Source organism: Enhydra lutris, unplaced genomic scaffold (genome assembly GCF_002288905.1).
Source record: "Enhydra lutris kenyoni isolate GAN:26980312 unplaced genomic scaffold, ASM228890v2 scaffoldscaffold6, whole genome shotgun sequence".
Classification (NCBI taxonomy): domain Eukaryota; kingdom Metazoa; phylum Chordata; class Mammalia; order Carnivora; family Mustelidae; genus Enhydra; species Enhydra lutris.
In genome coordinates, this window is record NW_019154090.1 from 730,082 (window position 1) to 753,563 (window position 23,482).

The window sequence follows — 23,482 nt, forward strand, 5'->3', positions numbered from 1 at the left end:
CATGCTGTGGCAGGTGTGGCCCCAGACCCTCTGCTGGGAAGGTCTCTCCATGAGCAAAAGTGGGACATGGCTGGGGTGGGGCATGGCACCAGCTGCCCTATCCAGGCCGCTGGGTGGGAGCGGGGGGCACTGGAACTGACAAGGCATGGGGCCAGCCGGTCAGGGTCCCCATGGGGAGGTGAGCCAGCCGCTCCGGTGTCAGAGATGGCCTGCTTAGGGAGGTGAGGAGCCTCCGAGACTGTCCAAACCCCACACCTGGCTGGGCCCAGGAGGCAAATCAGCCGGGGGGGGGGGGATGGCTGGGCACTGCGTTTGAAGCCCCCCCACCCACCGTAGCTCAGAATGCAGCTGAGAAGTTGTGTCCTGGGGCACGGAGTCACGACGTAACAGGGAGACGGTGGGACAGGGGTCCTCAAGGCCATGGAAGGGTGGCACTTCTCTCTGAGGGCCCAGGGTGGGGAGCCCTGGCCTTGCCCAGACAGGGATGGGCTCCGGGCCCCAGGGACTCCCTCCCTGGAGTGAGCAGCCCCCCTTGGCCAGCACGATGCCGTTTATCTGAGTGTGGAAAATGGTACAAAGGAAAGGCGCCCCACCCCCCTCCTTTGGCTCTCAGGTCCCTCCTGGACTCGCTGCTCCTGCCTCTTCCTCCCGCCCGCACCGCCGTTCTTGGTGCCGAGTCTGGGGAGGGGTGCAGGGTCACTGTGGGCAGCATGGGGGCCATCCTGGCAGGAGAGAAGGGGGGACAGGTCTGAAGGAGGTGGCAGGCAGCGGACACCCAGCCCACCAGGCGCCGCAGACTCGAGACCCCCGGGTCTCAGCGTGGCCAGCGTGGCCAGAGGGTCTGCTTCTCATGGCACCACTCGTACGTGTCCCCCACCCAGGGCCCTTTATCCACTTGGGTCAGGTGCCCACTGCCGGGCACAGGTGGTCTCCACTCCTGACATGCTCACCCCTGGCTGGGGCCTCCCTGGGCTCCCCTGTTGCCGCCACATCTGCCCTTGGGCTGGTGAGACCCAGGAAGCCCCACTTGTACCTGCACCTCAGCCAGCCGGTAGGCCCTGCCCCTTGGCACCCGCACTCTGCCCGTGCTGCCCCCGGCTGGCACCTGCTCCCCGGGACCCCTCCTCCCGCAGGTGGGGGCTCACCTGCTCCTCCTGGGGGTCCTGGAGGCTTGTTCCCTCCCAGCCCCGGGGTGCCCATGTGACTGAGGGCTCTGGGTTCCCCTGAGCAGGAGAGGGCTGTGTTAAGCTGAGAGGTGCAGGAGGTAATACTCTCCCTTCTTGGGGACCCTGTCCTGACAGACAGGAAGACGGGTGCCTGAGCCCCAGACAGACACCAGCTCTTGGCTCCACCAGGTCAACGGTGTGGTGGGGGCCAGGCGGGGGAGGCTCGGTGGGGGGTCCTCGTGACAGCCTGGGCCAGCTTGTCGGAGAGGGGGTGGTCATCCCAAAGGCTGTGTCTGGAGAACCGGGATGGGCTGTGGTGGGAAGGGGCTTCCCACGAGCGAGGCCCTTTCCCCTAACCCGATGTGTAGCCAGAGGTGGGAGGCAGGACCCCTCCCTGCCGCTCCTTTCTCCCCGTCCAGGCCCACGAGCTCTGTCTCCCCTGTCAGCCTCCCGTCCGTCCTAGCACTTGAGCTGTGGCCAGCGGTGCAGCCCCGTCAGGCGGAGGAACATAGCACAAGATCATTAGACCAAGCCACCTGCTGCGCCCAAGCACGTGAGGAGGACAGAAGGGAGGGGATGGCAGGGGCCCCTTTGAGGACCCCAGGAATTCCATTCGTGCCCTAAGCAAACTTGGTGTGTGCTTGGGGGCCCCAGGAGGATGGGGAACAGGGTCCACAGGATCCCCAGCCCAGTATAGGGGGAGGGGCTGCAGTGCACCTGACCCTCCCCACGGAGCCAGTACCTCTGTTCTCAGGGCGCAGGCCGTCGTCTCCCGCTTCTCCAGGGAGCTGGGCCTCACCGAGTGTGCTGGGGGGCCCGGGGGCCTCCAAGATGGGTCTGGGGGGCCTGGCGCTCTCACGGAGGAAGGAGTGGAACTTCAGTACATGAGCTGGGGGTTGGGGTAGAGGGGGTATCAGCAGGGTGGGCGTGGAGTGTAGGGCGCCCCACATGCTTTCTCCCTCACTCCATGGTGCATGGCCAAGGAGAATGGCCACGCCAGGCTGGGCTTGCTGGTGACGAGGGGCCCAGGCTGCTGTGAGCACAGAGCCTGCATGGGAGGCCTGGGAGGCTCTGGGGTCCTCACAAGGAAGCTGCACCACTCACCTTGGATGGCAGACTTGCAGGCCTGGCCCAGGAGCTGGTAGATGGTGGCCAGGGACTGTGGCTCGCCCTGCAAGGGAGAGTGGACCACGTGGCCACGAGCCATGACCAATGGCACGGGGATCAGTGGCTCCCCATACTTCCCAGGAAGTGCCCAGACCCCAGATAGGGGCCTACTCACCTTCTCTCCTCGCTCCCCTTTGGGTCCTGGTAGGCCCTTAAGCAGAGGAAAAGGAGAAAGTGACAGAGAAGTAAACTGACAGCAGAGGAGCCACGTCTGGATTCCATCCTGGCTCCCCTCTGGGCGGGGTGAGGGCTGCATGCCGGGCCCAGGTCAGCTCCCCTCTGGGCGGGGTGCCCCCTGACTCTGCTCCCAGTGGGGCAGGGGTCCCACCTATGTGGGCGGAGGAAGACCAGGCAGGGCGTAGCCTGATCCCAGGGAGCCGCAGGGAGTGCCCCAGGGACAAAGGGCCTGCCCTTAGCAGGCAAACACAGGACGAAGGCCCAGAAACCCACGGGCCTGTATAGAGCATGTCCCCACCCATGGGCCTGCTTCCCCCCCTCCCCAGCTGGAGCCCCCTGGCTTATAGGCCCCGTGTGCCCCTGCACCCGGAGCCCAGAGCCCCTGTGTCGGGACCGCTCTGTGAGGTGGCTCCAGGCCCTCTCTGCTCCGGGTGAGCCCCAGACCCAAGCGCTTTGCAGGCCTGGCTCTACAAGGCGGCCTGAGGCTTTTGCTCACATTTGCTCCCTGCCCCCCAACTCCTGGGGAGGTGGTAGGTGGGACTTACCGTGGGCCCCACGGCCCCCGGGGGTCCTCTCTCCCCACTGGTGCCCCTGGCCTCGACCGTGCCCTGGAAGCCCTGCAGAGGTGCGGGGTTAGCTGTAGGCCCCCCAAGAACGTGGCTCCTCCTCCCTCCCGCCCTGGCTCCCTGTGGTCTGGGTCCCTGCAGCCTCGGACCCAGAGTGGATCCCTTCACGCGTCCTAGCCTCTCATCCCCACCGCGGGGCTGGTCCACGCCCCAAGCCCAGGGCAGAGTCCCACCTGCCCCACCTCTCAGCCCTGACTTTCCTACAATATCCCTTGACTCTATTCCAGCTGTCCTGACTCTGACCATCCCTGAAGGGCACGTTCGGGGAGGCACCAGGCTGAGCCTGCCCTGCCTCTCCACCCCTCCCCCGCCCCGCTCAGAGCAGCAGGGACCCCACCGGCTGGGGAGGGCACCCGAGAAGGAGAAGGGGCCCCGGTCGTGTCCTGCAGCCTCACTCACCCACCCACCCCACCCCGGCCCACCTGAGTCGGTTCCCACCATGTGGGTCTCATGCAGGGGTGCCTGGGGCTGTCCAACCCGCCTGGGGAGGTGGGAAAGGCCCTTGCACGGTGCTCGACAGGCCCCGTGGACCTCTGCAGGGTTCCAGCCCAGGAGGAGAGGTCTCCTGTCATCCCCTTCAGCTGGGGCCTGCTCTGTGTTCAGCCCCAAGCCTGGGCAGGGGGGTGGGGTGAGGGGTTGGGGTAGAGCGTCGCAGGGCATGTGGTGCCTACCCTGGGGCCTGGAGGTCCAGGCAGGCCGGTGCTCCCCTCAAGGCCTCGCATTCCCTGAGGGCAAAGGAAGAGGCAAGCTGGGGCGGGAGGGGGACTGGCAGCCCTACACGCCGTCCCCCGGATGCCCACATGGTCGCAGACACGACCGGTCCCCGGGAAGGTGGTGCGTACCCCTATGCGTTCACTCTGAGAGCCGGGGCGGCCAGCCCAGCTCAGGGCCTGCCTCCCCGCCCCGGGGCAGTGACCACAGCCCCCTTCCTGCAGGCCAGGCCGCCACCCCCAAGGCCTCTGGCCAAGACCCTCCTGTGGCAGGCTTCTCTCCCACCTTTGGTCCCTGGAGGCCGACCTTTCCTGGGGCGCCCTGGTGACCAGGATGGCCCTAGAAGGGAACATAGATGGCTGGCCAGGCTGAGGCCAAGGTCTGAAGCTGGGGAGGAGGCCCGGTTCCCGAGACCCACGTCCCCAGCCCATACCCTCCCCGCCCACGTGCCCCGAGTGGTCTGACCCCACTACCTTCAAGCCTGGGAGCCCATGGTCCCCTTTCTCTCCTTTGACCCCTGGCGGACCCTGGAGAGGAAAGAGACTCGGCAGGAAGTCTGTTCTGGAGGAAGGGGGAGGCAGCACCTACCCCAGGTCCCTGCGCAGTTCGGGCCTCAGTCCCTGGCGACCCCTGCTGACCTGCAAGACCCTCAGGTCCCATGTGTTTGGGTGGCCCAGGCTCTCTGTGCAGATGCAGGCAGGGGAGGGGCTGAGAAGGCCTGGGGAAACTCTAGCAGCCCCTCCTACGATCCTGTCCCTACTGGTACCCCTGGCCCTCCAACTGACTTTGGTACCCAGACCCAGGCTTGTGCAGAGATGTCTGCACCACACTGCCCACCCCAGGAGGGGTCCTGCGGCGACCCTCTCTACAGCCAGGAATGGACCGATGCCACGGCTCCAGGTCCCAGAGCCTGGGAACCTGTCCTCCCTTCCTGACCTGGAGGGATGCAGAAACTGCCGTGGCAGTGCCAACCCAGACGGGCAGTCACAGCCCTCCAAAGCCCAGGCCCCAGACTCAGGCCTGGCTGGAGCATCCTCCCCAGTCTCTGAGGGACAGGGGACACCCACTGTTTCCACTGCTTGACATCGTGGGGGCGGTGAGAAGATGCTCTCAGGTAACGCTCGTGAGCCAAGTGTGTAAGTGTACCGACCTCCACAAAAAAAACGGCAGTCGCTCTCACACACGAGCATCAGTGAGAATGTCGCCAGTAAGACGCCGCAGACAGCCCCACGCCGCATGGCGGGAAGGACCCAGTTCAAGCAAGGCAGCCCAGGATCCGGCAAGACACTAAGATCAGTCACCAAACTAGCAGCTCCAGGATGAGAGGTTGTCGGGCTGTGTCCACAGCAGCAAACCTGATTTAGTACCCCCACTCGAGTTCCAGTCTAGTAAGACAAGAACGCACAGACGGGACGGCCACACCCCAAAGCCTCTGTACCCACCCCGCGCGGGGTCTGCACCGCCACGCGCGGTTAAACGTGGTCAAGACTCAGGCACATGGTGGTTTCCACAGAGCGTGAACGCCCCCAAGAATTAGTAAGAAAAGTGACCCGGTGGAAAGGGTTCAAAGGACATTTGTCTGACAAGAAAATTCCAGCAACTTCCACAGGGAGCTGGAGCTGCTTTAGGAGAAAAGCTTGTTAAACTGGCAGCAACAGGGTCCCCTGGTTAGAGCGCTCAAGGTCAGGGTCATTTCTGGGGCTGGGGAGCTGGGCCCTCCCTGGGGAGGGCACCTAGCTTCTAGCTGTGGGGCTCCCTCTGCATTCTCAGGAAAGGTAGGGTCCGGCCCCATGGGACTCCCCACTACTCACCCTGGGCCCTGGGAAGCCCTGCTCTCCTGGGGCTCCGTTCCTTCCAGGGAGGCCCTGCAGGGGCACGGTAAGGGCTCAGCGCAGTCCCCCCAAGGGCCCCACAGTATTGGCCTGGACTGCAGTCCCCAAGTTTAGGTGGAGAAGGGGAAGGGTCTTCCAGGACAAGAGCACCCCAGCCTATCCTTGCCTCCCACAGCCTCTGCGAAGAGCAGGCTCTTGCTCTGGCAGGTCCTGTTTCAAATCCTGACCCCGTCTGGTATGGGCCACGGAGCCCAGAGCCAGTGCCTGTCGACCAACAGTCTCACTGCAGGCCCTGCCCCATGGGGGATGGTCCAGGGCCTAGAGAGCCGCCTCCCAGGGTCCCCCAGCCAGAGTACCCAGGACAGAGGCCGCCCACGCGGCTGTGATGCGTGGCCAGGCCGTGTCACACTCACTGGTCCACAGTGCTGCAGCCCCACGGGGAAACTGGGGATATACTGGACCCCACACAGAGAGGGCTCAGCTCAGGGGAGGGCAGCGGGGGGAGGACAGGCTTGCTGGGAGGGTCACATGAGGCTGGGCGCACGAGGCAACTGGGGGACATGAGAGCCCCTCCCATCTGTGCGGCCGGCTGGGACCCCTGCTCGGTGCCGTGGCCATGGAATGTTGCCAGGAGCCCCTGGTCACCCCAGGGGAGGAGAGGATGGACTCACTGGAGGTCCTTGGGGCCCTGGGGGCCCAGGGGTCTGCGAGGAACAGGTGCAGGCAGAAGAGAAGGCAAGGCAGGTCTCTCCATCCTTCTGGGAGAAAGGAGACCCCACTCATTAAGTGCGTCCCCAGCTGTTCTCGTCTGAGCTAGAGCTCAGAGTAGCCACAGACTCTGGGGTTCTAGGACACCTGGCAGGCTGGGAATGAAGGGCAGGGACCCCATCCTGGGCGCCACCCCCCAAGGCTGCCCTGCCTGGGCCGTCTCACAGTCCCTCCCAAGTCCCGAGCATGGCCAAGCCCAGGGTGGGTCCAGTGCGAGGAACCCGGCCACGCCTGCAAGGTGTAGAGGCCGCCCGAGTCTCTGGCGGTCCTCTGGCTTTGCCGGCTGAGCCCCTTCCTGGCCTGCAGCGTACACCCCAGCAGGAAAGGGCAGTGGGCACCCCTGCAGCTGGGGACTTCCTGACACATTCCAGCCTGCCTGGCTCCCAGGGCCTCAGGCTGCCCAGGGTGCCGGCTCTGGCCCAGAGGCCACCTCCTCCAGGAAGACTGTCCTGCTCTCCCCCAGCCCCATGATGATGGACATGCTGTCTACCCCCAGACTCTAGGAGCCTTGGCAGGCGCTGGCCCACCTACCGCCGCAGGGAGCTCGCAGCACACGTCCTCCTCTGCCCAGGAGTCACCGCACACGATGTGCAGCAGCTGGAGCTGGAACTACGACAGAGAGGGTCGGCCAGACCAGGCCGGGTTTCCATGGCCCCCTCCGGCCCAGCCCAGCAGGACAAGTCCCGTGGTCACTGTGGCCGAGCTGCTCCGGGGGCCCCGGGCCTTGGCCAACCTCCCCAGCATCACGAAGCCCGTGGCAGGTGGGCTGCCCGCCTCCCCAATCGGCCTCTCAGCCACCTTCTGGCAGTCCACGTAGAGCCTGACCTTGGAGCGGCCCAGGGCCACGTGCACCTGCCGGACACCAGCACGGGCTCCCCCACTGCCCCAGCCAGCCAGGGGGAGCAAGGGCCTGTCGCCAGGGTGGCAGGACCCTGACTCCACCTCAGGTCTCATGGGACACCCCCTCACGGGGCCTCAGTTTCCCCTTTATAAAGGAGACTGAACCGCACCCTCCCAGGGCAGGGGCCCAGGAAGGGCTGGAAGGCTCTCAGACCCACATGAAGACATCTGTCTAGAGGGGAGTGCGGAGCAGAGGCTCAGACAGGCCAAACATGACTTTCCAGGAAAGTGGGGGGTGCAGGGGCGGGCCACGGTGTGTGACGGGGTCTGCGGGTGGGAGGCAGGCACATCCTGTGTGTCCTGTGGGGGGTCTGTCCCCAAACTCAGAGACTGGAGGAGGGTCTTGGGGGAGGCACACTCCAATTGTTCAGGAACCTTCCAGGACCTTGTGGAAGCTTCCAAAGAAAATCTTCCTCACTTCGGGCAGGTCAAAGGTCACCTCTTGCAGGGTGGCCCTGGGGTCATGGTTGAAGTAGGTCAGAGACTTCCTGCCAGCCGCAGGGGAGGGGTGAGGAGCGCATGGGACCCACAGAGCAGAGTGGGGTGGCCCCAGGCAGGGCAGCACGCCAACACACCCCAAGCCTCGGGGCCCCGAACACGGACGTGGCTCTGCCTGGGGCATCCTGGGCTGGCGCGGCACAGAGCTCCTCTGGAGGCACAGACCCGGGCCCGGCACCCTCCCCATGGACTGACCGTCCAGCAGGACCCCCAGGATGGGCTGCAGGTCCTCAGCCGTCACCTGCCATAAAGCGAAGTCCTCACGGGGAGTCTCGGGCAGCACGCGCAGCACGAAGACCACCGTGTGCTCCGGCGAGGGCGCAGCCGCTGTGGGGGCACAGGTGGGGGTGACTGCAGGCCCAGGAGCGGTGGGGGGGTCCCACCATCCCCCAGACCCACAGCGCCGCAGTGCGGGGATCTGCGACCATGCTGGGCCTCTCCTGCCTCCATCCCCAACAGAAACGTGCAATATGTGGGGGACAGAAGCGCCCCAGGGTGGTGGGGCTTCAGCCACACGTGCTCTGTGGCTGGGACCAAAGGCCACCCTACCAGAGTCAGTGTTCACGACACTCCTGGGCAGGGTCTCCAAGACCCCATTCCCTGGGGGCTCTACAGGGGCAGAAGGGGGCAGGTCACGGGGGCCTGGCAGGAGTGTCTCTGGGCCTGTGTCCTGGGGTCAGGAGCCCACAAGCCCGCAGGTGGCTCTGCCCTCGGGTGTCGACCCCGCTGACCCGAGCTTGTTGGTGTGCTCAGGACAGACAGGCAGGGGGTGTGTCTGTGCCAGTGCCCGCTGGCGCATGCTGAGGGGTGGGAAGGGCAGGGAACAGGGCGTCAGGTCACCCAATAACATTGTTCCTGAAGGCCTATAGCCTCACTCTGTGCCCTTCGTTTGCTCTTAGGATAACCAAGAGCCCAAAGAGCCAGCCCTGCACATTCTTGAGGTTCTCTAAGCAAACTGACCCCAGGGCCTTGGCACAGGCTGCTCCTTCTTCCTCGGTGCTTTTCCCCTTCCCTATCGTCTCCCTGGTGGCCCTTACTTGTCTGCCACTTCCTCAGCAGGCCATCCTGACCCTTCAACTCTTCCCAGCCTGGAGCCCCACTCTGGCAGCTATCACGGCAGGGGGCACTTGCGCTGGGTGCCCTCCCCTGGGGTGGCTGATCGCATCTGGGGTGGGGTCCCCACCAGCAGAACCGTGAGCTCCAGAGGGTAGATAGTGAGCGCCTGAGAAAGTCTGTCACTTGCAGAAAAGGGACAAAGATGGAGACCAGGCGTCGTGCCAGCCTCATCCAGGGAGGACAGACTCAGGGTTCCAGACACTCAGAGCAGCCCGCCCCGATAGAGACCCCAGATTCAAGCTCGGACGGGAGGAAGGGGCCACTGAGAAAGAGACCGGCTTCAGCCACCCACACGCAGAGGGAAGACCTGTCACCCCCTGAAAGAAACGTTAGCATGGGAGCAGGTTGGGGTGGGTGGGAGGAAGAGGACGGTGAGGGAGCCATGAGCTCAGACGGGAGGACGGCGGCCGGCAGAGCAGCACCTTCCGCAGCCGCGCCCGCCACGCCAAGTCCTGAATCGGGGCGGCCTGTGGTGAGTGTGGTGCGGCGAGCTGCTGTGTGGTTTCCAAAGCTCTGGCACAAAGCCAACGACCGCACTGAGCGCGTACAACCCGCGAGCCTAAGGAAGGGCCATGCGGGGCGTGGCCCAGTGAGCCGGATTCCACTGGCTCCATCAACAGAGTGGCCATGAGGAGCTACGCTGCCTTGCCCACGGCCGGTCCCGGAGCAGCGCCCGCGGGCACCCAGGGGCTCGCAGCTTTGCCGGACCCACACACACCCAGGACGCAGGAGCTCCTGAGGGACACAAGCTTCTGTATCTCCAAGTCTGAGCAACGCTGGGGCTGCGCGGGAAAAGGACCCGCAAGTGGCCGCATTCCACCCAGTGAGATTTGTTCATCTGCCAAACCCCGCCTGCCCAGGGGGGGTCACCTCGTCGGCTCTGGGGGGCTTGCACCTGCCACAGCCTCCCCAGGGAGACAGGGGGCATCACGGGGAGGATGAGGCCACCCATCCCCGCTCTGCAGCTGCCCCTCTGGGTCCCTGTCCACTCCCGGGCCCCCACCTGGCCCGGCGGGTCAGCTGAGCGTCCTTGAAGAGCGTGAAGTCCAGGTGCAGCTGAACGCCGCACGCTCCACGGCAACGCCTCGGAGGGGCGCGTGCTCCTGCTCCACCAGCCCGAAGGCCGCCATGAGGTGGAGGCCTGGGTGGGCGTGGCAACAATAAAGGGGTGATCAGAGACTCGGGGCGGAGAGAAAACACCAGGGATCCAGGGAGGGCGGAGAGGAGCAGCCCAGGGCACACAGACGGGAAGGCGGTGACTTGGACAGACGCGCCCTTGGGGCCCGCGGTGGGTGGGAGTTGGGCTGGGTGACGCCACCCCTGTTAGCGGCAAGGGTGCCCCGCCACAGCACCTGGGCTGACTCAGCAGGCTCACGGCGTCTGCACCTGCTCTGACGTCAGGGGCACGAGTGAATGTGACCTTGCCTCCCTGGGTGCCCAGTGTGGCCCTGGGCCTGGGGCGGGAGCAGGGGGAGGTGGGAGAAGCCACACCCTGCTCTGGGCAGATCTGCTACTCACATGTCAGCCCCGTGTCGGGGGCCGTCCCTGGGTGACCCCGGCCTTGGCCCCTCTCCCAGCTCCCAGTTAGCAGAGAGCCTGCGGGAGGCCGTGCAGGACCCAAGGCCCCGGCCTGGTCTCTGCATGGCCATGTCCCATCTGTAACCTCCATAGTGATGTGAGAAGAAAGCACCAGCTCATGGGGATCCCCTGCCTGACTGCTTCTAGTGACCCCATGACCTGGTGCACTGTCACTGCCCCTTCGTGGCAGGTGGGGGTCCCCGGCTGCCTTCCCCAGGAGGTCCCAACAGGAGGAGGAGGAGGGACAGGTGGGAGATGGGAGGGTTCCTACCTGGGAGGGGCCATCGGGGCTAAGGGCGGGGCAGGCTGCTGGGAGGCAAAGGGAGTCAGGGTCAGGGGCAGGTTCGACTCCATGCGGGGCCCCTGGTGCTCGCCCCTCTCTCAAGTCCACGGTGCATGGGGGCCACAGCCTCATCCGCACCAGCTCGCTGCTCTCCAGACCTGGGGACCCCACACCACGGGGAGGGACAGAGAAGGGAAGGGATGGCACCCTGAACCCCTGGAGCCACAATTCCAGCCCCGGAAGACAGTGCCCAGCCAGGGGAGCTCTGATTGGGAGCTGCACCCTGACACTGGCCACCAAAGGTGCCAAGGGGCCAGGAAGATGCGTGGCTGTGGGGATGTGCTAACCTGGCCATGCAGCCTTCCTCCACGGCCAGGGGCACAGGAGGTGCTCTGAAGGGGCCCGCGGGCCGGTAAAGGCACCACAGAGGGAGGCCCCAGTCCCCAGAGGCATTCAAGCCAAAACGGGATGGCCCTGTGGAGGCCACAGAAGGAAGCTGCAGCGGCCGAGCTGAATGGCCTCTGAGGGTCCTCTGCTCTGAGTCTGTGATTTTCCAAGGAAACCAGCAACAAACCAGAACCAGCAGGGTCCTCTCTGCTGGGTCCTGGCCTGTGGGTGGCAGTCCCCCAGGGCCCACTGATGCCTTGTCCATGAACTTGATGCTTCAAGGGAGGTCAGCCTGGGCCTCCGCAAGTAGTGCCCCTGTGACCCTCGCCTGCCCCCTCTGTGATCTGCATTCGGCTGGCCCAGGACTCCTGCCGGGCTGGATGTCTGCCCTGACCTCCTGGACACACGCACAGAACCACGAGCCCACTCCGCAGTTCCGAGTAGCTGCGGGCAAGGACTCCACCCGGGCCCCGGCCGCACCAACCCGCACCCGTTATGTTGGACTGATACGGTCTTAACCGTGGGCTCACTGTCTGCGCTGCACAACAGGGAAGGTTTCCGTGAAAACCCTGAGCTCCCTTCTGCGACCTCTGTGCTGCTGGGTGGTGTGCGGAGCGTAACAGGCAGCACACCCTGCCAGCAGGTCCCCAGGGTCCAGGCGTCCAGGTGCCTGGCTGGGTCTGGGGTCTGGTTGGGTCGGGCTGGGTCTGGGTCCGGGTCCGGCTGGGTCTGGTGGTCTCGGCGCCCACTCACTCATCCGGCCTGTGGCAGACATGGGCGCGCTCTCCCCTGCTCCGTAGACCGCTGAGACCTGGACCCTATATTTGGTGGCTGCCAGCAGGCTGGGGAGCGTCGCATGGTTGCTGGGTCCTGGGACAGAGATCTGGGAAGGGGGACACAGTCACCTAAGCCCCCCACCCCAGACCATCTCTGCTCTCATTTGTCTGTGTTCTGCCACGGAAGTGTTGCCCCCCTTCACAGACAGGGTGGGCTCTCTCCCCGCCACGGCACCCAGGACCTGGGGCCCCACGAGGAGCCTCCCTGCTCCGCCAAGACCCACCGACTTCTCTGGTCCTGAGCCTGAGGCCAGCACATAGGTGAGCCGGTAGTGGAGGACGTGGCCGCTCGGGGGCGTCCAGGTGACTCGCAGGAGGCTGGGTGACTCGGAAGCCAAGGCCAGTTTGGAGGGCAGGCTCCGGCGTGCTGTGGGGTGGGCAGCACCTGGGGGCTCAGAGAGGGCGGCCTGGAGGACGGCCAGGACGCCCCGCCGCCACATCCCTCTGCCCCCCAGGCTCGGCATGGGTGGGGCCACTGGCACAGTCCTGAGGACAGCCGGGGATGTGAAACCTCGCCACCCCCCCACCCTGGAAACACCTGCTGGGGGCGCTCAGGGAGAGCCTGTGGACCCAGTGGCCAGGCCACAGGGTCAGGGATTCAGGAAGCTGTCAACGGTTCTGGGAGTCTGAGGTCCTGGGCCGGGAGCTGGGCGAGTCTGGGGTCCCTCTGGGCTGTTCCTGGTCCTCACGCAGCTGAGGGGCACAGGGGTCACCTACGGGAGGTGTAGCGGAGGGACACCGGGTCACTGTGGGCTCCGTCCCTGTAGTAGGCCAGGATGGTGATCTCGTACTCCAAGTGGCTTCGGAGGCCAGGCAGGACCGCCACACCCAGGCTCCCTGGGACAGAGATCTGTGGAGAGAAGGGACAGGCTTGCGTCTTGAGGACAGGGGTCCTCATGCGGGCCCCTGCCCACAGGCTGCGGGAAGTTGGGTGCCCCGGGATGAAGGGCCAGGGTCTGAGCGCTCCTGAGTGGGGGTGGTCTTCCTCTCCCTGCCCCACACCTCTCGGGCCTTCCCATCTTCCACGGGCGTCCACTTGATCTGGTGGACGAGCACTCCAGAAGCCGAGGCGGCCGCCCACTCCAGCTGGACCTCGTCTCTGGGGAGCTCTGTTGCCGAGAGCTTGCTCGGGCTGGGGACCTTCCCTGGGAGACAGAGCGGGGACGCCGAGGCTGGGGCGGCGGGGCCTGGACGAGCAACAGCGCGAGGAGGGGCCAGTGCACCCCACTGAGGCTCGGGGTCCCACATGCTCCCACCCTGGGCAGCTCGCCAGATGCCTGCCCCCGTGCTCTTGGAGGTTTCGCGGCTGCAGGATGACACCTGGGGGACCACACAGAGGGGAGCCCCGGACCCCTCCAACAGCCGTACCCACATTTCTCCCCTTTCCCCAGGGCCCGGCAGCAGGCTGGGCTGGTCTGCTTCTCGAGGGGCCCCAGGTCCTGCCCTCCAGGGCCCTGTGCTCCACATCACCGTGTCTACGTGCCCCCACCTAGCTCAGCACTGCCCACAGCTGCCCCTCAGCTGATGCGTTAGCTTGAACCAGCCATCGGGGGAGAGACGAAGCCGGCCTGGGGACCCCGGCCCGACCTCGGTGCACTCACGCGTGGTCAGCCGGCCGGTCAGCGTGGAGGAGCCGCCCGCGGGGTAGAGGCAGGTGACGCAGACGGAGTAGGTGGTGGAGGAGAAGAGGGGACCCAGAGTGGCTGAGGTGGCATTCCCAGGGGCCTCCACCTGTGAGGCAAACAGACACACAGGCGCAGGCCTGGGGCCAACTCCCCACACTGGGGAGGGGTCAGACTCTGGCAGGAGGGGACCCCGGCCCAGGACGTGTCCTAGATGGGGGAAGCTGCCACGCAGGCAGGGCCTCCTGGGCCCCCGCCTGCTCCCACCCCCTCTCTCAAAGAGCCCGACAAGCCTCTCGTGAGGCCCTGGGACCTGCAACCCACTGCCCAGAGGTGGCTTACAGGCCTGCGTCTGAGTCCTGGCTCCACACCTGTCCCCTTCCCTGCGCCTACAGCCTGGGGCTCCCAGAGGCCGGGATGGAGGCTGCTGCTCACGGTCCCCCCACAGCAACCCAGGCTGGGGCCCGGGGGCTCCTCCAATAGCCAGCAACTGTGAGCGCAGGTGGGGGGCTGGGGGGCTGGCCCCTGTGTTCACCTTGTCCCACTGGACCCCAGAGCCCCCAGGCAGGGGCTGCTCTAACCTGCCCCGAGTGGCTGCCCTCACTGGAGACAAAGCCGACCCTGAACAGGAGCACGGGCCTCGGGACGACCTCCCAGAACACATGGGCCGAGTCGTGACTCGCGCCCAAGAAGCCGAGGTGTCTGCGCGGCGCCAGGGCGGCTGGGGGACATGTCACAGCCTCGGGGACCAGCCGGCACCCATTCCCCAACCAGCAAGGCCACCACAGGGCTCTGGGAACCAACACCTGGGGAAGGGGCACTTGTCCAGGGGGCGGCCGCCGGGGGGTGGACGCTTACCGGTCCTGGCACGGATGCCCCGGGCCTCGCTGGCCTCCGGCCCTTGCAAGCTGTGCGCCCGGACGTCGTAGTCCGTGCCAGGCTCCAGGCTGTCCCTCAGCCCCCAGAGCGCCCTCCTCTGCCTCCCTCCCAGAGGCCTTGAACCTCTCTGCCCTCCTCCTGGTGGCGCGGGGGGGGCTGGCGAGCATCGCACCAGGTACTGCGCGGCCTCAGCCGACGGCCGCCAGGTGAGGCGGACGGTGGTGGGCGTCACTGCAGCCAGGGTCAGTGCCTGGGGCGGAGGCAGAGGCGCTGGGGGAAGGGGGACACTTCAGGGACACAGCGCCTTGCAGAAAGCACACGCACACACACGTGGGGGCCTCACTCTAGTGACAGAGGGCCCCGGGCCATGCAGAACTTGCGGTGGGTCTCGGTGGAGACGGAGAGGGGAAGGTTGGGGCAGCCACAGACCCATCCGACTCTGCCCCCAGACTTCGCTTTAGGCCATGTTTGCAGTGGACGGCTCCGGGGAAACATGGCCGCCCTGCGGGTTTCTGTTTAAGACGGCCTGCCCTGAGGGTGGAGGCGCCAGGCTCCCAGGTGAGAAACCCCACGGAGAAGCCACACGGCGTAGGGTCCAGAGATGGCAAATCTACGCTGACAGCCGCAGACCGGGGAGTGCCAGGGGCTGAGGGGCTGGGGGGCCGGGGCGGCAGCGTGGGGGCCCGGGCTTCTCTCTGGTGAGGAGCTATTCCACAGCCAGCTGTGGACAACGGCAGGACCCACGGCCGCTGAGCCTCACACCACACGGCTGAGTTGTTGCAACGTGGGAATTACGTCTCAAGAAAGCTTTTAAGGGGGCTCATGGCGGCCCGAGAGGGCAGGAGATCCACAGCAGGCGCTAGCAGCTCAGAAGAGGACACCGAGGGTCAGGAAGGCCCAGCGACACCGCAGGCAGGCTGAGACCAGGCCAGGGTCTGCACCACCTGCTGGCGGGCGACCCCTGGGCCCCAGCGTGATGCCACCCCACCCACCTGTGGTCACAAGGCCTGCAGGCCCTCGCCGACCCCGGCCTCACTGACAGGGAACACAGACACCAAGTACTCGGTGCCGATGGTCAGGCTGTGAAGCGTCATGGACGAGGTAGGCCCGTCCAGCACCACCTGGAACAGGAGCCACAGTTGAGCCTGTGGGGTGGGCAGCGCAGGGCTGTGGGGCGTAGGTGTGTAGGGTGCAGGGTTGCGGGGCAGGAGCAGGGGTGTGGGGCAGGCACACGATCAACTCTGGTGGGGCTGAGGTCAGTCCTTGCTTCCCACGGTGACCTCGGCCACCACACAGCCACGGGTGGCGTGAGGATGCACGCCCACTCCTCCTTTCCACTCGCGCTTGTGGGCCACCCTCACCGTGCCCTCTGTCCTGCGGGACAGCTGTGTCATGAGTGGCCCTGACTCTGTCCACGGCAGGCAGAGAGCCCCCCTCACCTCCTGCAGGGGGCCACCCCTGGAAGGCCGCCACGTGACCAGATACTTGAGCGGCAGCTGGGGGTCTGGGGTCCAGGACAAGTGGACGCTGGAGGGGGTCGCCTGGGTCAAGATGAGTCTGGTGGGAGTGAAGACGGTGTCCGGGGCCGGGGTGGCCACAGCTGGTGTGACTGTGGGAGGGAAGGAGGACGGTCAATGGCCCAGCAGTGGCCTGCATTAGCAGCTACCCTGCTCTCCCCAGCGGCCACTTCCCGGAGGGACAGGTGTCCCCCAGGCTGCAGACACCCTCAGAGCCCTGGGAGCCAAGGGGAGGTGGGCTCAGGGCGTCCCATCTGGGCGCCACAACCGCCCTCTCCCTCTGCCCAGAGGGGCCAGGCAGGACTGTGGCCAGTGAGGGGGACTCTGCTCACCGGGGCCCCGGCTCCCGCCTTGGACCTTCTGGCAGATGAGGCGGCTGAGCAAGCCGGCCAGGGTACCAAGCTGGGGGAAGTCCTGTACACTGTGGACGGTGATGTCCAGTGGCGGGGACGCCAGGAGCCGCAGCTCGGCTTCATCTGCGTTCTTCACACCTGCTCACAGGGTACAGAGGTGAGGACACACCTGGCCCCACCCGCCCCACGCTATTGTCCCATCCTGCTAGCACGACCAGGGGCCCCTGGCTTGAGTCACCCAGCGGTCTGAGGGACCTCTAGCCCAGGGCAGAGGGGTGGAAATGGAAGCTGCCCGCCTGGCCATGAGAAACCCAGCCGAGGGTGGGGGCTGCTCACCCACAGCAAAGACGGCGACACCCAGGTCCTTGAGGACGCGGCCAGCGGCACGGGCATCATCCTGGGATTTGCCGTCCGTCACTAGGACCACCACCTTGGCCGCCTCTGGACGGGGCCCCGCTCCAGGCTTCAGGTTCTGCTCCCGCACGTGAGTCAGGGCCAGGCCTTGGGCAATCAAGAATAAAGGCGTGTGGCCCACAGGACCCTCTTGCCCGACACCGCTCCGCCGGCCCCTGACCCCAGCGCAGGGCCCACCGAGTCAGTCCCGGCCGCGCCAGTGGGGGCTCCAGAGGCAGGACCCACCACAAGACCCAGGGGGCTGCCTGTGGGAGACGCTGCTTGGGGGCTGCTTCCGCGGGCGCCCCCCCAGGAGCTTGCACCCATCAGAGGAGCCACTCGCTTCCAGCAAGGCTGGCTGACGGGAAGCCCCGTCTTCATCCGAGGTCATTAAGGGGTGATTTGCTCTTTATGAAGGTGTGAGTCAGGCTCAGCACCCACATCGCCTTCGGCTTCAAGTCTGGGAGGCTGCCTGTGGGATGGAGTCGGGGGGACTTTGGGACAGTGACCTGGACAGACCCCCAAGGCCGGGGCTGCTGGGGGCCCAGGCGCACCTGTGAACGTGTTTCCCCCTTTGTAGCGGAGGCTGCGGATGGCTGCCAGCACCTTGTCCTTGCTGCGGAAGGCACTGAGGTCCCACTCGGTCTGGGGGTCTCCACTGTACTGAGTCAGGCCTGGGCGGGGGCAGTTCTGGGTTCTGAACTGCCCAGCGCACACACGGCCTCACCGGGACACCAGGCAGGGTACACGTTTGCACCCGGACAGGTCACCAGATCGTCCCCCAGCCCCTGCAGGAGCTCCCACCCGCCCTGCCTGGGTGGGGGGGTCAGCCTGTGGGAGGCTGGCGACCCCGATCGGCAGGACTGTCCTCCGGTTTCCCCAGGAGTCTCTGTGCCTCCTCCCCAACTTGCCGTTTCTCAGAATTGGGCCTCCCCTGGGTGGGAGTAGGACTTGTGGGGACACCTCGGGCAGGGCGGTGGGGCAGGGGGTTGCTACCCACCGACTTGGATTTTATTTGGCCCGATCTCAAGGGGCTCAATGACGCTGGCCAGGAAACCTTTGACCTGCTGGAAATGACTATGGCTAATACTCCAGGACCCGTCCACCAGGAAGATCATGTCCACGGGTGTGGGGGGTGTGCAGCGGAATGGGGGGTTGGCTGGGAGGGAAGGGAGGGAGGGAAGAGCTGGGCCAGGGCCACACCACTCTGAAAGCCTCTCCCAAATGGCTCCAGGCTGTGCTCCAGCCCCCAGGGTCTCCTTCTCTGTGTTGGTGGACAGAGAGGGGCCATGGGGCTCTGGCCTCAAGTGTGGCAGGTGGCCAGGTCTTGGGGACCCTCATCGGACTCAGAACACCCTGTGTGAACCCTGGTCCATGGTGTCAGCCCTCTGAGTGCCCTCAGGAAGGGCTAATGAGACCCCTAGGTGCCCCAGCATCTCTGCCTTCCAGTGGCCTCGGCAGGGCTGGTCCCCAGGTGCAGCTGTCGAAGTAGGGACCAGCGGACAGAGCCTAGCCAAGGGGTGTCAACTGGGGGGACGGTCAACATGGCTGGCAGCTCTGGCCTCAGGCCTCACTGGCTGGGACAGTGGCTTGTTCTGAGCTCTTTGGACACAAAGTCTATAAACTCGGTGCCTCTAGGCCGAGCCCCAGACCCAGGCCAGACTCCTCGTGAGGACTCCTGGGTCGGGTGAGTGCAAGGAGATGCCATCTGATGTGGGGCACAGCCCTGCTCAAAGCACTATGTGGCTGGGGAGGCCGTCCCAGCAGATGCCAAGTCCGTCGGGAGACAGCGAGGGCGAGAGAGGGGACGTGTCCCCCTGAGGAGAGAGATACCGCTTTCTATCCCTACTGTGACTGACAGGGAGACAAAGTCAGGGACATCCTGGTCTGGTGGAGGAGGCTTGGTTGGCAGAAACGCCACAGCTGTCTGCCCTGGGTCACACAGCGGCTCCACCCCCGGCCCCCCCAGGTCCACAGAACCTGGTGTCCCGGCAGTTGTCCCAGCATTGACCTGGTGTCCCCGTCGTTCCTGCAGAGCCCTGGGTCTGGCTCTTCCGCTCCAGGTCTGTGGAGGGCTGGGAAGGGGCCTTGCCCCCTGAGCCCCTGGTTAGGTGCTGCTCCTTGCCAGGCAGCCCTGCAGAGGTCACAGCTGGGTCACTTCCCACCTGCCACACTCAGGTGGGGCAGCAAGGGGCATGGGGGCCCGAGTGCACCCCCAGAGGGTGGCCTGTCCCTGTGAGCTCGGGTGAATGCCGGAGGGCGGCCGGCTTGCTCAAGGAGAAGCTGGAACAGGAGGGCCGACCCGAGGGAGAGTGTCCCAGCCGCCTGAAGGGAGAGCGTGAGCCGCGGAGGGTGACCCTCCCTCACCCCATTCTGCGCCACCAAGACTGGGTGAGTCTTGACTTGGGGACGAGGCAACTCGGAGCTCAGGGCCTGGGCTCCCCGCGTGGGAGGGTGTGGGCTCCACGGCCGCCTCCAGGGGCTTCCGGCTGCTCCTGCTCGCCGCGTGACTCTTCAGGTCCTGGACTGCAGGGGGACACGCGGGGCTGTGAGCGTCCCCGACCCCGGGGGGGCTGCTCCTCACACACAGCCCCGCTCTGAGGCCGGATTCCCTGTGCAGGTCACAGACTTACTCACAAACTCCCTCTGCGCCAGCAGGGCGTTCCCAGAGCCGGTCAGCTTGAAGATCTGCACGGTGTAGCCCTTGCAGGGGCTCAAGCCCCCCACTGTGGCCTTGGGGGTCTTGGTGGTCAGAATCACTTCCTGCTCTGCATCGCCTGGGGCGGGGGTGGGGAGAGAGACTGAGACTGGGCATGCGTCCAGGCGCACGCGTGTTTGTGTCCATGCACACTGCGGAGTGGGGAGTGCCTTCAACCTCTAAAATTTAAAAAGATTCCCCAAGACTGCTAGTTCACGTCGCCTCCGTCAGAAACCAACACAAGCTTTTTCTGAAGTAAGACAATGTCACGTAAGTCCTAAGGTACTTCCGTAAGTTTTCACAACGGCTGACGCCCAGTGACGGACAACCAGGCGTGTGCAAGGAACAAGAGGAAGGGACAGAAAGTGAAGAGAAACAACAGACGATAGGAAGAGACCCACTGGTCGTCCAGACAGTGGAGCTCGAGGCTTTAAGGCAGCTGTGCTACCTAGTTAGGAGACTTAGAGATAAGCCTATGGATTCAGGCATCAAACTAGAAACAACTAAAAAGAAATCCTAGAATGTAAAAACCAAATGGACATTTTCCAAATGGAAATTCTAGAATGGGAAAACAAAAACTGAAGTTGGGAATTCAAAGAACGACTTAACCATCTCTTACATGTCGATGAAGACATAAACAGTGGAATACAGGTCAGGATAGAAAACACAAAATTAAGAATGGAGAAATACGGTGTCTGGGGGGCTCAGCAGTGAAGCTTCTGCCTTCGGCTCAGGTCATGACCTCAGGGTCCTGGGATTGAGTCCTGCAAAGGGCTCTCTGATCAGCGGGGAGCCTGCCCCTCCCTCTCCATCTGCAGCTCCCCCTACTTGTGCGCACTCTCTCTAATAAATAAATAAATAAAATCTTTTAAAAAGTGGAGAAATAAAGGAATTAAAAGTATAGAAGAAAGAATCAGAGGCAACAGAGCAGGGAGAGCCTTCCATGTGAGCTGGACGAGGGGGGTTGGCGGTGGGCGCCTCACAGGCCTCACCCTCCCGCTCCTGTCCCCGCTGTCCTTCCCTCCCGTTGACACACGGGTGCTGGGCTGGAGGAGCTGGGCCCAGAGCAGTGTGCCAGCCACTGGCCCTGCCGGCCCTGCTGGAGCCCCGTACCCGCCACGGGCTTCACCTGCACCAGGTAGCCGAGGCCGCTCCCCTCCACCTCCCTCCACTTCATCTGCAGCCGGTCCTCGGGCAGCACGGCCAGCCTCAGGCGGCTGCTCGCTGGGGAGACAAGACCGGGGGGTCAGCACTGACCCCTGGACAGCACCCGGCAGCCATGGGGGCCCAGCCCCACCCACCGGGGGACACTGGAGAACCTGAGGCCTTATCTGGGGCTGGAGGGGGACTGGGTCCTCTGAGGGTCCCGGGTGCCAAGGCTGCCTGGTAGGGCCAGTGAAGAGACTGCCCCCACCCAGGGAAGCCCGCCCGGCTCTGTGAGGGACGCCCCTGCCCTGCTGACCGGGGCCCAGACCAGCATCCAGGATCAGTAGGAAGAGCCCTGCTGGGGTGCCGCGGCTGTCCTGGGAGGAAGAGGGGGCATGGGGGCCTGAGGCCCGGGGCACGGCCTGGCCATCAGGGAAGCTTCCGGGAGGTCCATGGCAGGGTGGGTACTTTTGGAAAAGGGGGACAGAGATGGGCTTCTTCTGGCTGCTCCAGTGAGAGCTGGGTCATGGGAGGATGGCAGGGTTGGGGGGCGCCCGGGCAGACACAATGACCAACGGTTCAGAGGGAGAAGCAGCTGGACTGGGTCCCCGGATGTGCCCAGTGGCTCCCGGGAGCACCAGGCTGAAAGGCAGGAATGTCTCATGGTGGAGCCATGAAAAGCCATTTGTAAGCAGGACCCCCTCCCAAGTCCTGCTGATGAAGAGCGCTCTGTCTCGCGGTGCCTCTGACACGTTGGGGGAGACATCCAGCTGCCTTGGGGCTCTGCATGTTAAGGGGCCTCGGTGGGGCACAGGGCAGACATCCGGGGCCTGCTGGTGGGAAGCCTCCCAGGAGCCCCTCAGCAGGGCCATCCCCGGGGAAGGCAGCCCGGACCTGTAGGACCCCACCCTCTGCCCTCCTAGGGTCTGGGAGACCCAGGTCTGCCCAGAGTCTGCAGGGGCCCTGCTGAACCCGGAGAATAAGGTGTCCGTGGGCCCACGAGTGACTTGGCCCCACCATCGCGTGAACCTGTCAGAGCCACGGGGACCCAGGGACATGCCCCGATGACCACGGCCAGTCTGCATGCCAAGCCAGCACCGAGGAAGAGCGGTCAGCAGACCCGTGACTCCCACCACTCGAGGTGCGGCCACACGGCGCGCCCATCTGCCGGGCACGCGTTCTCAACAGAGACTGGGAGTCAGACACAGCAAGACTCGGGCAATCGCCCAGGAGTGGCGTCTTCCAACGGCGGAGTCGCAGTCTCCTGCCCTCACAGGACTCGCTGGGAGTCGCCCAGGCTGGGGGCCAAGCCAGGGCGCTGGCAGCCACCTTCCCAGAACAGTGCAGGCCAGTGCCCCTCGTGGGAGCTCAGCGAGGACGCCAGCCACGTTCCGCAGATGCGTCCCTTTTGGGCTATTCCAAAGACACGGTGATGAGTGTCACAAAGGCAAGCACCGTCAGTACCCAGTAGAAAGCCATCAGTTTGGGCCACAGGGCGCTGCAGGGAGGGCTGGGCAGCCCTGCATTCTCCCTGTGCCTCAGAGTGAGCAGGGAAAGGGCGAGAAGTGAGAGCAGATGGCAGAGAACGGTGCTTTGCTTGGAGGACAGGAGGAAAAGGGGGTTTTCCTCCTTACTCTGGCTTTCTGCTGCTTGGAAATTTTACACTGAAGAGGTGTCCTGATGGGGTGCCTGGGGGGCTCAGTCGTCACACGTCTGCCTTCGGCTCAGGTCATGATCCCAGGGTCCCGGGATCGAGCCCACATCGGGCTCCCTGCTCAGCGGGAAGCCGGCTTCTCCCTCTCCCACTCCCCCTGCTTGTGTTCCCTCTCTCACTCGCTCTCTCCGTCAAATAAATAAAATCTTAAAAAAAAAAATAAAGAAGTGGTGTCCTGAAATAGTGCAAGATAAAGCGTGGATGGGAGAGAGAGTTCAGTGCCGCGGGTCAGTAAGCATCAGAAGGCGCACAACAGCGTCCCCACGCGGGCCCGACAGATAGCAAGTCTGAAGGTCCAACGAAAGCTGCGGGTAGCACTTGGGGCAGAGGACATAGGTGACCTCTGGTGTCGTCTTTCCTCCTCGAGCACACATTCAACTCAGAACTCCAGGGGAGTCAGGAGTAGGCGGCGGAGACCCCTCCTGAGTGGGGCCTGTGCCCTGCCCTGGGGTGGGGTTGGGCGCTGACCGGTGCCACATTCCCATGAAGTGCCCCCCCATGTCCTTACCTTGTCCCTGGCCAAGTCCCAAGGCGGCACCCAGCCACAGCCAGAGGCAAGGCCCAAGATGGGGGCATGTGAGGGCATTCGTGGTGCACGGCCTGTGGGAAGAGTGCGCTCGGCCATCTTCTGTCTGTCCGTCTATCGTCCGCCCATCAATCCAGCCAGCTATCCACCCGTACCAGGCATCCCACATGCTGTGATCTGGAGCTGCCCCCTACAGTGGACCTGTGTCCCGCATGGCCCGTGCAGGTGTTTCCCGGGGTGAGCGGTCAGCTGCCCTTCCCCTGCCCACCCTGGAGGCATCGGCTGTCGCAGCCTCTGGTCCTGCATCCCGCCCTCAGGACATTCTCACAGGCCGGCACCAGGCCCTGACTGCTGGCCCGGCCACTCACTGGTCATGAGGACAGACTGGGACAGCTTCTGCCAGGGCCACGGGGCCTGGGGAGGGAACAGAGCCATGTAGGGGCAAACCCTGTTTGCAGCCCGAGGGGCATCAGAGCTGGGACCTCAGTCTGAGCACAACCCCTTGGGGGCCGCGCAGCAAGCCCTCTGCCAGCCCCAGGAGGGTGTGTCCGGCCTGAGGACTGGCCCCAGTCGGCCTCTCGGCTGGGAA

At 65.0% G+C, this 23,482-nt stretch overlaps 1 protein-coding gene across 1 annotated transcript; it reads right to left on the minus strand.

The window, feature by feature from the left end:
* Positions 1 to 696: 696 nt before the first annotated feature.
* On the minus strand, positions 697 to 23,062 carry LOC111141480 (collagen type XX alpha 1 chain). The gene is given in 36 exon segments (XM_022494065.1): positions 697 to 722; positions 1,909 to 2,055; positions 2,289 to 2,337; positions 2,449 to 2,484; positions 3,056 to 3,127; positions 3,808 to 3,861; positions 4,133 to 4,186; positions 4,321 to 4,374; positions 5,659 to 5,712; positions 6,351 to 6,437; positions 6,979 to 7,056; positions 7,141 to 7,299; positions 7,733 to 7,835; positions 8,037 to 8,152; positions 8,961 to 8,991; positions 9,965 to 10,010; positions 10,013 to 10,113; positions 10,821 to 10,845; positions 11,963 to 12,092; positions 12,270 to 12,402; positions 12,759 to 12,895; positions 13,048 to 13,190; positions 13,647 to 13,776; positions 14,249 to 14,388; positions 14,526 to 14,816; positions 15,539 to 15,556; positions 15,559 to 15,667; positions 15,986 to 16,146; positions 16,396 to 16,554; positions 16,753 to 16,917; positions 17,364 to 17,483; positions 17,810 to 17,995; positions 19,198 to 19,335; positions 19,443 to 19,586; positions 20,621 to 20,731; positions 22,876 to 23,062. Coding segments are annotated over 36 exon segments (3,894 nt in total).
* Positions 23,063 to 23,482: the final 420 nt, after the last annotated feature.